The sequence below is a fragment of the Myotis daubentonii genome, chromosome 8 (genome assembly GCF_963259705.1).
Source record: "Myotis daubentonii chromosome 8, mMyoDau2.1, whole genome shotgun sequence".
NCBI classification, from domain to species: Eukaryota; Metazoa; Chordata; class Mammalia; order Chiroptera; family Vespertilionidae; genus Myotis; species Myotis daubentonii.
In genome coordinates, this window is record NC_081847.1 from 70,575,565 (window position 1) to 70,587,719 (window position 12,155).

At 52.7% G+C, this 12,155-nt stretch overlaps 1 protein-coding gene across 2 annotated transcripts; it reads left to right on the forward strand.

The window, feature by feature from the left end:
• Positions 1-520: 520 nt before the first annotated feature.
• Positions 521-10,076, forward strand: KCNS1 (potassium voltage-gated channel modifier subfamily S member 1). Of its 2 annotated transcripts, XM_059706961.1 has the most exons (4): positions 521-806; positions 1,830-1,926; positions 3,364-4,406; positions 7,094-10,076. In XM_059706961.1, the coding sequence occupies exons 3-4, from the start codon at positions 3,381-3,383 to the stop codon at positions 7,562-7,564; spliced, it is 1,497 nt and encodes a 498-aa protein (XP_059562944.1). In that variant the 5' UTR covers positions 521-806; positions 1,830-1,926; positions 3,364-3,380; the 3' UTR covers positions 7,565-10,076. The 2 variants fall into 2 exon arrangements, with proteins under 2 accessions (XP_059562944.1, XP_059562945.1); XM_059706962.1 differs by lacking the exons at positions 521-806; positions 1,830-1,926 and having other exon boundaries at positions 3,151-4,406.
• Positions 10,077-12,155: the final 2,079 nt, after the last annotated feature.

Here is a 12,155-nt window from a genome sequence, read left to right on the forward strand (position 1 = left end):
AAAGGGGGCGGTAGGCCAAATAAGTTTGGGAACCACTGCAGTAGATGCTCAGTAAATGCTTGCAGGTTACACAAACTCTTGGTCAGCGTTCTCCCTTACCCTCACAGCCCACTCGGAGGTGAGGTGGGAATCGGGAACCTCTGGGCAGGTGAGGAGACTGAACTTCAAGGGGCAAAGGATCTGTTCCCTCCTTCACAGCCAGCAGGGGAAGCGCAGGTCTTCCGCAGGCCTGGGGCTCACAGGGGGTGAGGCCACTTTCTCCAACTCCCAGTGCAGAACCCCTGGGCAGCCTCCCAGTGCAGAGGAGGTGAGTTCTTGTCTCAAGTCCACAAGTCCTAGCTAAGTGCCCTGAGCAGGTGACAGGGGCTCCTCCTGTCCCTGTCAAGTTTGTATCAGCAGCACTCGGACAAGTCACCTTGGGCAGAGCGGCCGGCGCATCATTTGCGGAGCTGTAATTACTGCTGCTCTTGAGGAGGGACCCGGCCCCGAAATGACTGCTTCTCCCCTGGTCTCTGGCTTGGGAGGATGTCCCAGCCGCAGGGCCCAGTCCCCAGACACCCTCACACCCCCGGACCGAGTCAGGAATAGAAACCACCGCCTCCGCCGCCCGCCCGCGGCCTCCCTCCTTCCCCGGCAGCGATCGATGCGGCCTCAGCCGCGGGGGACGGAGGAAGACAGGGAAGGAGGGGGCAGCGGGACCTCCACAGCAGCGAGGCTCGGCGGGGCCACCCAGGCAGAGACCCGCCCGGGGCGGCCAGCGGCTCCCCAGCCGTGGCGCCTTCCGGGGCAGACACACCAGGCGGCAGGTAAGGGGCCGCCCTCGGGGAGGGGCGTGGTCCAGGGGAGGGGCGGGGGCCGCGGTTGCCGGTGCTCACACCCTCTCCTCGGGACCCTCCAGGGAGGGAGCAGTATGGGACGGCCCCGCTTTGGGGCCGGTCCTTAGAAGACCTCCCCGGAGGGTTTGGGGTAGGGGTTCAAACCAGTGAAGAGTACACAGAGCCCGGGGAAGTGACCAGCACACAATAGGTGATCCAAATACGTGTGGAGTCTTGAGACTGACAAAACCCAGTTTCCAGCCTTACCTGTGCGTGGACTAGCTGTTCAGCACATCACTTAATCTTTCCTGCTGGTACTCGGATTCTTATTGGGGAATGTTTGTTGAATTAATTGTCCCATTTCATAGACAGGAAGGTGAGTTCCAGAAAGAGAAAGGGGTTTGCCCACAGAGGGGCAGCTCATGGTGATGGAACTGGATTAGGGACTTCCTTTTTTAAAAATATATTTTTTATTGATTTCAGAGAGGAAGGGAGAGCGAGAGAGAGCTAGAAACATCAATGATGAGAGAGAAAATCATTGATGCATCCTGTACGGCCCACACTGGGGATCGAGCTTGCAACTGGAGCATGTGCCCTGCCGGGGAATCGAACCCTGACCTCCTGGTTCATACGTCGAGGCTCAACCACCGAGTCATGCTGGCTAGGCAGAAGCCTCATTTTTTGATGACAAGTCCAGGCGGAGGGGTGGGATGTAGCTGCAGCGCACACATACTTATTGCGCACAATTTATGTGCCAGGACTGTGCTGCTGCTAACACCTTGCCTCAGGTAATCCTCATAGCTCTCATGGGAAGGACAGTGTTTCCCACTTTATGGTCGGGGCAGCTGAAGCTCAGAGAAGGGTCTGCTCAAGGTCAACGGTAAGAAGCAGACTCAGAATTGGAGCCCAGGTCTGACCAGAGAGACATGCAAGAACACGTACTGTGTTCCAGGGGTTTTGCACACATTCTCACGATAACCCTTCAACTGAAGTGCTGTTGTCCCCATTCTATAGATAAGAGAGCTAAAGCCCGGAACTGGAGGAGACTGGCCTTCGGCCGCACAACAGATCTAAGGACAAAACCTCAACTCGCTTAAACGCCGAGCCCAGGGTAAGTGAAGGACACCCTGCCCGCTCCTCGCCAGGCACTGGGCCAGCTGCTTGATGCACATTCAATCCGTGTCCACCCCGGGCAGCAGGCATTACCGAACCCACAGTGCAGATGACATTACCGAGGTCAGGAGGTGAGTCACTGGCCCTCAATTCCAGCGGCGCTTAGAGGCAGTGGGCAGGGGCAGGAAAGGAACATTTCCTGAGTATCCACGCAGGCCGACCACGTCTCTAACCCGCCTCAATCCTCCAGCCTCCCCTGGAAGGTGCTAGTGTCTGCATTGGGGAGAAAAGCACGCCCCAAGGCGCCAGGTGCTTCTAGGGCGGAGATAAAGACTTGCCTGCCTCCAGGAGAGAGGGAGACAGGTGGATAATGTATTAAACCTCTCTGGAAGCCAAGCCCAATAGACATTAGTTCATCTAACCTTTTAACCATAGTTGGAGGAGGTTATTTTTATCTCCACTTGACAGAGGCTCAGAGAGGTGACATGACTTGCCTACAGTCACACAAGAAAGCCGAAGTTCAATCTGACAGACTCTACAGATGCTTTAAATAGTCCGAGCCAATAGCTGTCAAGCTTGACCATGGCCAGAGTCACCCACCCCCAGAGTTTCTGACTCGGCCCGTCTAGAGCAGGCGGAGAAGTTGCATTTTGACAAATTTCCAGGTGATGCCAACTCTGCTAGCAGGGAACACACTTTGAGGATGAGTGGTCTAGATGGATTCCCCCCACAACCTTAGATGATAAGCACTCACTATCCAGTGACGGCGAACCTATGACACGCGTGTCAGAGGTGACACGCGAACTCATTTTTTTAGTTGACTTTTCTTTGTTAAATGGCATTTAAATATATAAAATAAATATCAAAAATGTAAATCTTTGTTTTACTATGGTTGCAAAGATCAAAAAATTTCTATATGTGACACGGCACCAGAGTTAAGTTAGGGTTTTTCAAAATGCTGACACGCCGAGCTCAAAAGGTTCGCCATCACTGCACTATGCCCATTTTGCTGAGGAGGAATTAGGTTCTGAGCGTGGCGCGTCCAAGATCCCACAGTAGACCGCTGGGATGCAAAAATCACATTTTGTCTGGGAAAGGGAGACATCCTGTATAAGCATCCCCCAGGTGCCAGGCATTTGTTTATGCCAATGAAACGAGGGTGGGGAGGCTCAGTGATTTGACCAAAGTCCCCCGGTCAGGGAGTGAGGACTAGTCAAACCCAAGCCTGACTCTTCAGTCCAGAGGGCATCTCATACCTACCCAGCGCCTACTGCGTACGGTACCAGACACTTCACAGAGAGCATCCCACACCCCAGGGCGGTAAATGGGGCGGCGGGGGAGGGGGGACTTGACGATCTTCCTGTAAGGAATGTCCGGGGGACCCCCCCACCCCTTCTCCCACCCCCGCCTAAGGGCGCTTCTCCTGTGTCCATAGGGCAGAGCGCCACAACCATGGTGAGCGAGTCCCCAGGGCCGGGCGCCACGGTTCTCTGGCGGCGAAGCGACGAGGCTCTGAGCGTGAACGTGGGCGGCGTGCGGCGGCGGCTGAGCGCGCGCGCCCTGGCGCGCTTCCCGGGCACGCGGCTGGGCCGCCTGCAGGCCGCGGCGTCGGAGGAGCAGGCGCGGCGCCTGTGCGACGACTACGACGCGGCCGCCCGGGAGTTCTACTTCGACCGGCACCCGGGCTTCTTCCTGGGGCTGCTGCACTTCTACCGCACCGGCCACCTGCACGTGCTCGATGAGCTGTGCGTCTTCGCCTTCGGCCAGGAGGCCGAGTACTGGGGCCTGGGCGAGAGCGCCCTGGCCACGTGCTGCCGCGCGCGCTACCAGGAGCGGCGCGTGGCGCGGCCGCGCGCCTGGGACGAGGACAGCGACGCGCCGAGCAGCGTGGACCCAAACCCGGGCGAGATCTCCGACGTGCAGCGCGAGCTGGCGCGCTATGGCGCGGCGCGCTGCGGCCGCCTGCGCCGCCGTCTCTGGCTCACCATGGAGAATCCGGGCTACTCGCTGCCCAGCAAGCTCTTCAGCTGCGTCTCCATCGGCGTGGTGCTCGCCTCCATCGCCGCCATGTGCATCCACAGCCTGCCCGAGTACCAGGCCCGCGAGGCGGCTGCCGCCGTGGCTGCGGTGGCCGCGGGCCGCAGCGCGGAAGACGTGCGGGACGACCCGGTGCTGAGGCGTCTGGAGTACTTCTGCATCGCCTGGTTCAGCTTCGAGGTGTCCTCGCGCCTCCTGCTGGCGCCCAGCCCGCGTAACTTCTTCTGCCACCCGCTCAACCTCATCGACATCGTGTCCGTGCTGCCTTTCTATCTCACGCTGATGGCTGGTGCGGCGCTCGGCGACCAGGGAGGTGCGGGCGGCGAGGATCTCGGCGACCTGGGCAAGGTGGTGCAGGTGTTCCGCCTCATGCGCATCTTCCGCGTGCTCAAGTTGGCGCGCCACTCCACCGGGCTGCGCTCACTGGGCGCCACGCTCAAGGTAGGGCCTCTGAGGCCGGGTAGGGGCCTTAGGGGGAGGCAGGTGTAGCCACGGGGCAGGTTAGCAGATGCACTTAACCAGCCTGCTGTGTCCAGGCGCACGGTGAACTTGAAGCACATCCTTTATACCAGGCACAGGGCCAGATAGCAGGTGTACATTTCACGTCCAGTTTGACCTTCCCAGCCTTCCGGTGATCTCTGTGTCCCGTGGGAGAAAACTGACGCAGGGCTGTGCTGGTCTTCCGTTTCCAAAAGTAAAAATAAAACAAAAAGGTCACTTCTGATCTGTCTTGTCAAATATCAAATAGTACGTAGCACAAAAAATATGCAAAGCAGGGTGCTAACTGGCTTCTGCACTGAGCCGTTCTTCTGAGGTTATCAGGGGCCACAGATCTCATAGGTCTTGCTTAGTCGACAAGCCTAGTACAGCCCCAGAGCTCATACTGAGTGCTAATTCTGTGCCATTTTCACATCCATTATCGATTTCATCCTCAGGACGACTTCCTCTGAAAGATGCTCTTATTTATTCCCTTCCCGTAGATGACAAACCTGAGGTTGGCTTTTTAAAGCCTGGTTGCAAGTAATTGAGCACCGTCCTTGAGCCAGGCCCTGGGAAGCTTACCCTTAAGGGGGTGAAATTAGCCTGCTTTGGGGAGGGCGGGCACGTGAACAGCTTGGACAGAGGCCCGAAGAGAGAACAGAATGAATGATGGGAGAGGGACATGGAGGGAGGGGTACCAGTTGGTAAGGTTGAAGCGGGTATTAAAGGGCCATGAACTCTTGGCTCAGGATTTTGGACTTTATCCCAAGGGAAATGGGGTTTAAGCAGGGGCAAGTATTATTGTCACTACTTTGCAGATGTGGAAACCGAGGCTCTAAGACAGTGATGGCGAACCTTTTGAGCTCGGCGTGTCAGCATTTTGAAAAACCCTAACTTAATTCTGGTGCCGTGTCACATACAGAAATTTTTTGATATTTGCCACCATAGTAAAACAAAGACATATTTTTGATATTTATTTTATATACTTAAATGCCATTTAACAAAGAAAAATCAACCAAAAAAATGAGTTCACGTGTCACCTCTGACACGCGTGTCATAGGTTCGCCATCACTGCTCTAAGAGGTGACAGGACTTGTCAGAGGTTCCTCTGTGAGTGGCAGAGCCTAGAGAAGAACCCAGCTGTGCCTGGCTCCAGTACCTCACGTTCTTTCTCCTAAACCCCCCTGTAACCCTGCTAAAGATCCCTGGAAGATGCTGATTGAGCCCTTCCACCCACAGCTTAGTGAAGCCTTTTGTATGCCCCCATGGCAGGGCAGCCAGCATGCTGGGTGCAGGCAGGATGACCTGGGCAGAATGCTGGGGCAATGGACAGATACAGAGAATTCCGTTAGCTAGACACCCTGAACTCAGCACCTCTCCAGAGATGACCCCTCCATCGCAGAACTCTGCCTTGCCTTCACCATGCAGAAGGCCAGGGCCCGATGCTACCAGCTCTTTCTGCGAGGAGGGAGAAGAGTATTGATGGAGGCTTCCAGGGTCCAAGACACAGCTGTAAGACTCCAGACGAGAGCCTTGCTACTCAAAGTGAGGCCCCTGACCACCAGCAGCTTTCTCATTCGCTGGAAGCTTGCTAGAATTGCAGGATCCCTGGCCCTATGCCAGACCTCCTCAATTGGGTTCTGCCTTTTATTTATTTTTATTTTTTTAAATATATTTTTATTGATTTTTTACAGAGAGGAAGGGAGAGGGATAGAGAGTTAGAAACATCGACCAGCTGCCTCCTGCACACCCCCTACTGGGGATGTGCCCGAAACCAAGGTACATGCCCTTGACTGGAATCAAACCTTGAACCTTTCAGTCTGCAGGCCAATGCTCTATCCACTGAGCCAAACCAGTTAGGGCTGGGTTCTGCCTTTTAAACAGTTTGGAAGCCCTGCTCTAGACTAGGGGTTCTCAGCCTCTATTAACATTCGGGGCCAGATAATTCTTCGTTGTGGGGGGCTTTTCTGTGCATTGTAGGATGTTTAGCGGCATGCTTGGCCTCTGACCCACTAGATACTGGTAGCACACGTCTCAGTTGTGACTATCAAAAATGTCTCCAGATATTGCCAAATATCGCCTGGGGTGGCAGAACTGCCCTGGTTGAGAAACACTGCCCTAGGGCTTGGCCTCAGGGGCAGAGCAGATATACACACCCGTAGGCAAGCGCATTCTGTGAGGGGTCTAGGGAACGTATAGATCCTCTCAGCTTCCTTGAGAGGCAGAAAATATTTCTGTACTTAACAGAAATGAGATCAACCAGTCAAAAGTACACGAAACCAACCCTTTGCATGGTGGGATATAAACTATGGCTCTCTCTTGATTCTGCAACAGTAGAAGAATCACAGGCTTTTCATTCACTGGCTGGTGCCACTAGTGCTGCCCACATTAGAAGAAACAAATGTGGCTCAGCAGGCAGCTTGGACAATGGAAATCAGGCCTGTGTTCCGTCGTAGGGAGTATGGCTGATGATTGTAGTTGAAAGACCTTAGTTTGGAGTCAGGGACCTAGGTCCTGGCACCAGCTCTACCTTGCTCTGTGATTATGGATCTGTCCCTTCTATTCTCCGGGCCTCAGTTTCCCCATCTGCCCAATGCCAGGTCTGTAAGCCCACCCAGCTCTGACTCGCCTTCCTACTTTTCTTCCAGCACAGCTACCGTGAGGTGGGCATCTTACTGCTGTACCTGGCCGTGGGTGTGTCAGTGTTCTCCGGTGTGGCCTACACAGCTGAGAAGGAGGAGGACGTGGGCTTTGACACCATCCCAGCCTGCTGGTGGTGGGGCACAGTGAGCATGACCACCGTGGGCTACGGGGATGTGGTGCCAGTGACGGTGGCCGGCAAGCTGGCAGCCTCGGGCTGCATCCTGGGGGGCATCCTGGTGGTAGCGCTCCCCATCACCATCATCTTCAATAAGTTCTCTCACTTCTACCGGCGCCAGAAGGCTCTGGAAGCCGCAGTGCGCAACAGTGGCCACCAGGAGTTTGAAGACTTGCTGAGCAGTGTTGATGGGGTGTCGGAGGGGTCTCTGGAGACATCCCGAGAGACCTCCCAGGAGGGAAGGTCTGCAGATCTGGGGACCCAGGCCCCCAGTGAGCCTCCAAACTCTAAGATTTATTAAAACCAGGGCTCCATGTTTCCCTCGCCACACCCTACACTCAGCTACAACAGAGCAGAGACCCGTCCCCTGCTGAAGTTCTTCATGGTGGCCTGGCCGCTCAGGGTCACTTCCTGGCCTGAGAATCGACACCCAGAAGCTGGGTCCCTTCCTCCAAAGGCTCAGGGAAGGACAGTGTTATCCTAGATTATGTGAGCTTGAAGAGCAACCCAGAGACCTTTATAAACAAACCTCCAAGCCATCTGGGAAGCAGCATGAGCCAGAGGGAGAGAGTCAAAAGGATGCCAACAATTCCTTGCCACCTGCTCTTAGCTAGATCACATATGGCCCTACGCTGGAGGATGAGAATTAACCCCATTTCACAGATGAGGAAACTAAGGCTCAGAGAGGTGCAATGACTTGCTCAAATGGCATGCAACTAGAAGTGGTAGGGTCAAGTTTGGAATCCATGCTTGTTGGTCTGCCAATACTGTTTCTTCCGGTCTGTCTTCCCTCACGAAGCTTGCGTAGGGTTTTAGTAAGTTTATGGGCCCCTAGGGTTGATCTACTTAGATTTCTCTGTCAGAGCTAGGGAAAGGATGAGACGGGATTCAGATGTAGGAGCCCTGGACCTCACTTGTGGTTCTTTTCCAGGAGCTTCCAAAAGGACTCAGCTCCCTAAGATGAGGCCTGGGAGGAAGAGGGAGCTGCCTCCTTAGATGATGTGCAAGATTTGCGAAGCAATACCTGTAGCTTCCTCCCTGGGCTGGCTTGAGATACAGAAAAGGGGCCCTGGCCTGAGGCCTGAAGTCTAGATCTAGTCCTACCGGAACCTGATTTGTGAAGTAGCCAAGTCCCTGCCCCATCTCCAGGTTTCAGCCCATCTGTGAAATGGTCACAGTCTGGGCCTAGAGGGAGATGAAAGCCAATGGAACAGGGAGGTATTGATTTCCAGCCAGCCTGGCTCAGAAATGTTGGTGGCAGGAGCTGCCATGAATGGACAACTGGTCCCCCACGTTGGATCCCCCCCAGTCTGACCACAGCACTTCTGTCTGCCTACCCTGCAGACCTCCAGCCATATCTTGAGTTACCAGCCAGGCCAGTGCTTGAGGCTCCTGCCCTTTCGGCCAGCTCCAGCCCCTCATTCTTGCTGGGGGCATATCTGTATAACTCACCTACTGAATCCTCTCTACTTGCTAAAGAAGCTGGGAGGCAAGGGTCCCCTAGCCCTTTCCCACACTGTTGATAGGACATCCATCACTGTACTGTCATTGTCTGGCTGTGGCTCTGTCTGTCCCACCACATTGAGCTTCAAGATGGGGGACACTGTCCGGATGAACCTGGACTTGGTGCACAGTAGGTATGTAGTAAATGCTGAATGGATCAACCAATTTGTACAGCTACTGTGTGCCAAGCACGAGGGAGGAAGAGGAAAGAAAGAGCCCGAGGGAGACCTTGCCCTCTAGAGGGTGTAGACAAGCCTGTCAAGGAGGTCCTTTCAGTTCTGTCCCCTCTCCCTCCTTGCTTTTTTGAGGCTTTTACAATGATTTCCTTGTAGATGCTTCACTCGCTCATTCAACAAATATCCACTGGAAAGGTCGTAAGTTGGGGCTTCACATGTGGCCTGCAGACAGGTTTCACTGAGCTGAACAATATTTTTAGTGTATTTTAAAAATGTGAATGCCCTTGGGTGAGGCAGGCCCTCTCCGTTCCCCATCGCACCCCCCCCCACACACACACAGCAGCTCCTGTGTTAGCCCCACCACTTAGATTTACTTTACCCGCGTGGGCTGTGATTTATTGATGTCTTACCAGATTCAACAGATAGAATGCCAAGCAAAATATATATCCCTGTGTCTTGAAGCTTACAGACTAGTGGGGAGACAGATTTTAATCCAATAATCACATGAATAAATAATAATAAGCTCTACTAAATACAAGAACTATAAGGGTATATAATATAGCAGGGACCATTGACCAAGAAGGTCAGAGAAGACTTTCGTGAGCAAGTGGACAGTTTAACATATGAATCAATAGAAATTAATTAGCAGGGGGGCAGGGGAATGTTTTCCAGGAAAGCAGTGTATTCCAAGAGGGAACAGCATGTGTGAAGGCCTCATATCATACACATAGGCTTTCAGACGTAGATGGTTTCAGTCGCCAGATTGGAGCAGAGACGAACTGAGCCAAGGGTGCCGCTCATGAATTGACCACACACACACCACTGGCCCTCCTGCATGCTCACCTTGTGACATCTAGGCCCAGCTCTGCCCAGTCAAGGCACAGAGACAGGTGGGCTGCATGCACCCACCCTCATGGTCTTGCTGAACACAGCGAGGAGCCAGCTAGCTTCCAACTTTCTGACCCCACAGACAAGCCCCTAAAGCCGGTGTGGGGAAAGCTCAGGAGAGAATCGTCTGGCCTGAGTCTATCACAAAGTTGTGTGTGGTCCTGACAGAAAAGCAACAACTCCTTCCCACTCCCATGTATCAATGTAGCCATTATGCAAATAAAGAGGCTGGGCCCAGGGGCCTGTGTGTGCTGGTGTGGAGCTGGCTGCCTGGCATGTTTTCTGGGAGTAACATGGAGTGACTCAGAATCCCCATCTCCGGTTCCAACCTTACATTGGGAACAGGTTGCAAGTGACAGGAATCCAGCTGGAACTAACTTGGTCAAAGAGGGTAATTCACTAGCTTCAATCATTGAAGTGATGAACAACGGTTACAACTAGAGTTCTTTGGACACAAGCAACAGAAACCTTAAGGGAAAAAATGAATTTATTGGAAGATGTATTCATTTCCTGTGGCTGCATAACAAATTACCACAAATTTGATGGCTTAAAACAACAGAATTATTCTTTCACCATTTTGCAGGCCAGAAATCCAAAAATCAAGGTGTCAGCAGAGCCACACTGTCTCCGGAGGCTCTATGGGAGAAATCTCTCCTTGCCTCTTCCAGCTTCTGGTGGCTGCTGGCATTGCTTGACTTGTGGCTGCATCACTCCAAATGCTGCCTTTGTCATCACAGCCTGTGTGTGTCAAATCTCCCAATGCCCCTCTCTCATAAGGACATCTGTGATGGTATTTAGGGCCCACTTGGATAATACAAGATGTTCTCATCTGGAGATCCTTACCTTAATCATTTCTGCCAGAAGACCCTTTTCCCAAGTAAGGTAACATAGGCGGGTTCCAGAGATTACAGTGTGGATGTAACTCTGGGTCCACCATTCAGCCTACTATAGAAGAGGACTGGTGAAGCTCACCCAATCAAAGGAAGGACTGACTGACCACGCCTCAGGAAATACAGGAATGAGGGGAGTTCTAGGGACTGAAGTACAGGACTCATGAACCTTCTGTTTAGGACACGGTCATCCAAATGACCCTCCTCCAATCACCTTCTTGCCCTGGATCATTCTGCTCACAGTCCCTGTCCCAGGAGGTTGATATGCCAAGCTTGCATCATAGCCTCTCCCTTGGTGGGGATGGAGGGCAGTGTACCTGGATTAACATCTACAACAGATCAGGTAGGATGGAAGAAAGGTAGTTACCCAAGAAAAGGCCATGTGGTCTCACCAAAATAAAGGGGCGAGATGTTAACAGGCAAAAATAGTGGATTTCCACTACCTCCCAACTCTTGTTTTATAAATGTTTCTAACATAAGGAAACGATCTTGGCTCTCCAGGTCCTATTAATGTGATTTAATCAATGTGGTGGGTCAGTTTGATGTCTTGTAGTGGAATCAGGGAATCAGTCTTTCTGATACAGAGCTGGGAGAGAACTCGGGTGTCCCTGAGTGAACAGTAAAGGAAAACTGTTATCCATTCCAGCAAAAGGCTTCCAGTGGTTTCTGTTTCTTGGAAGAGAGAATTAAACCAAGAGATGCCTATAGCTCCAGGGGCTGTAATATTGAGCACAAATTTAATACAGCAGCTAAAATTGGAATTGCCTCTTGATTAAAATACCCCCCTATCAGTTTCCAAGACCCAGCCAATCTTGCGCTGGTCAAACGGGGGAAACTGTTTTGATAGGAGCCATCACTCTCCAGGGTCTCTGGTGGGGGCCCTGATCTCTGCAGCCTCCTCAGAGATGTGGTACCACCATTGAGTTTCTATTCTGGGAGAGTGGCTCAATCGGATTCTACTGGCCTCCATGGGCCAGGGAGCCAAGTGGGGATCTTTTCAAACTATCCCTCAGAAACTGTGGAGATAGAGGACAGCTTTGGGATCCCACTAGACCTCCAGTGACATGGGAAAAGGTCAAAACATTATCTTTCACATGATTGTGGACCTACAGTAGTACTCTTCAGCCCAAGAAATTGGTATTAACATATTAGCTCCAAGTCTTCATCCAAGGTTCCCTGAAAGATTTTAGTATTTGCCTTTCTTCAGCACCTGGTTACCCTGGTCAATGGCCACAGGCCCTTTTGGAGAAGGCAGAAAATATTCACATACATCCACATAGCAGCAGTACAGCAGTCCTTCCTCAAGGGCAAATAGCGTATGTTCCATTCAAAGGGCTTTAGATCAATAACCAAACACTTGGTATTAGGTGATGCTCTGCACCAGTCATGGTGGCTTAAGTCAGGGTGTTTGTTTTTGCTTTATAGACTATTTTTT